Genomic DNA, 2378 nt, shown 5'->3' on the forward strand with positions numbered 1-2378 from the left:
GTTTTTGCTCGATGAATGACTTTAAAAATTATGTGATTATCAAAATTGTTGATTCATTTTCTCTCAACTCGATATGTACTACTAACTATTCTTATTCTCTATAACTCTGTCTCTACGATAAGTGCTGCATTAGTGCATTACCTGCATCAGTGGAGCTGCAGGAAACAGGTAAAGGTACACGTTGAGTCCCAGGACGGCCAGGGTGACTGGGGGGATGTTGTCCAGACCGACCTGGAACAGCTGGGAGGCCAGGAGCAGCAAGCCCAGATGGGATCCCCTCTGTCTGCGGTGCATACTGAAAACAGCCTGGAAAGAGACAACTGCGAGTTTAGTTGTTATTTTCTGCTTTACAAAGAACTCTTACAGTAAATTAACGGAGCTGTTGTGCCCTCTGGTCACTGGGAGGAGCCTCGCTCTTTCACAACAGGGATGTCTGGGTGCTCCAAGGTTAAAGGTGAAAACTAAAGGTGACTAAGGTGCTGCTGTTGCTCCACGACTCTGGAACAGCCACCCATCCAATCAGGTCTGTTTTAAAAAGCTATACAAATAAATTAAATAAATGCTGCTGGGTTGCTAAAGAAGACCATGAGTTGAATTCAGATCCGCTCAAACACTAAAGCTATAAATCCAAACTTAAATCTATGAACATATGTTGGTCCTTTTACAGACATTGTTGGCTCTCAGAGAGATTGAGATAATACACACAGATTAGTTTTATTTAAAAGTGAGGTGTGCCCATAAATATCCAATAAAACCATTAAACCACTAGCAGATAGAAAATATGATGTGTGTTGTAAGTAATCCAGACTAGCAGCTCTGTATTGTACTGTAAAGGCTCTATAACACCAACCTGTCTCTGCTGTTCAGGTAAAGGCTCATACTAAGTTAGCATTGGTCTGTTAAGTTACACTGCAGCTGTACACTGACTACACCCCGACATTAGGACTTTATCAGGACTTTATCAGCACTTTATGGGACCAAAGAGGAGGAAGACACAAACATCAGAAAGGGCTCTTTCAGAAAAGTCCCTGTCAATGAGCTAACTACTGAACAAAAGGCTGCAAGTCAGGCGAACTACAGTCCAAAGCCTAACAACAAAGTTCATACTGTTATCTGCAAAACATCCAATTCAAACAATAACGAGTAAAATCCCTCCACACACGACTGTGTCCGCATTCATGGTGATAAAAGACAAACTTACTGTCGGTTTTTAACCCCGTTATTACACCGAGTCTGCTGCAAGTAAGATTAACCCTCGCAGAGGAGTTTAAATGTACTTATACACAGCTTAATCACGCGTCAGCGCGCTGTATTTCTCCATATTTCATCATTTCGAGCAGTTACTAGAAACTACTTGGCGACAAATGGAGGCGTCGAGTCCGCTGTCACGTGACAATAACAAACCTAGCAGCGCATGCGCATTGGGCATCTTCTTCTTCCGATCGATCTGATTGTAGTTTTTTTTGCCTATATATATATATATTCTGCACACACACATCGATTTAATGGGGGGAGTTACAACGTGGTAAACACAAAGGCGCAACACGCAAAGAAAAGTAAAGTTTGTTTTATTTTTTAAGCTTTTCACCGGAAGTATTAGTGTCTGCTGTTTGCTGCCCTCTAGTGGCCACAGGGAGGACTTGCGGCGATTTATAAAATAACAGCCTGTTGATTTGAGCAGCCTCCTTATTAATATCAACTTGTTTAAGTCATCAGTAGTGTTATCATTACAAATAATACCAATAACATTGGTATTAATAAAAAACCGTATTAATAAACTGTTGTTTTACTTGCAGTTTTCTTGTTGACTTACCGTAAGTTAGACAACATAGCAGAACCTCTGGTCAATACTTTCAAAATAAAACTACGTATTATTTAGCAACAAATTAAATGAGCATGAAATGATCGTAATGGACATTTTTTACTTGAATCATTTGTTTGGTTATTACGGAAGCGTATTGCATTCACTTGAAAATTTAATTTTTGGTTTGTTTTTCGGGGTAATATTTGTGTTTTTGTGAGTATTTTTTTTTGTCTGTTTTTCTGAGTATTTATTTTTTGGTTCGTTTTTCGGAGTAATTTTTTTTTCTGTTTTTCAGAATAATTTATTTTTATGGTTTGTTTTTCGGAGTAATTTATTTTTTGGTTTGTTTTTCGGAGTAATTTATTTTTATGGTTTGTTTTTCGGAGTAATTTTGTTTTTCTGATTTTCAGAGTAATTTATTTTTATGATTTGTTTTTCCGAGTAATTTTTTTTTCTGATTTTCTGAATAATTTTTTTGTTTGTTTTTCTGAGTTTAGAGAACATTTGAAACAACAGATGCATTATTCCTTTATTGAGAGCTCAATTTAACGGAAACAAACATGACCGGCTTGTT

At 37.6% G+C, this 2378-nt stretch overlaps 1 protein-coding gene across 1 annotated transcript in view; it reads right to left on the reverse strand.

The window, feature by feature from the left end:
* LOC118342119 (rhomboid-related protein 4-like) overlaps positions 1-1391 on the reverse strand; it is a 6020-nt gene extending 4629 nt beyond the window's left edge. Inside the window, exons 1-2 of the mRNA XM_035680566.1 lie at positions 1202-1391; positions 142-306 (exon numbers count right to left, since the gene is read on the reverse strand). Coding sequence (XP_035536459.1) covers positions 142-294 — 153 coding nt within the window. The 5' untranslated portion in view covers positions 295-306; positions 1202-1391. The remainder of the gene's footprint in view (positions 1-141; positions 307-1201) is intronic.
* Between the last annotated feature and the right edge of the window lie 987 nt (positions 1392-2378).

Source organism: Morone saxatilis, unplaced genomic scaffold, assembly GCF_004916995.1.
Source record: "Morone saxatilis isolate NCDOM2014 unplaced genomic scaffold, NCSU_SB_2.0 Contig8, whole genome shotgun sequence".
In the NCBI taxonomy this organism is placed as follows: Eukaryota; Metazoa; Chordata; class Actinopteri; family Moronidae; genus Morone; species Morone saxatilis.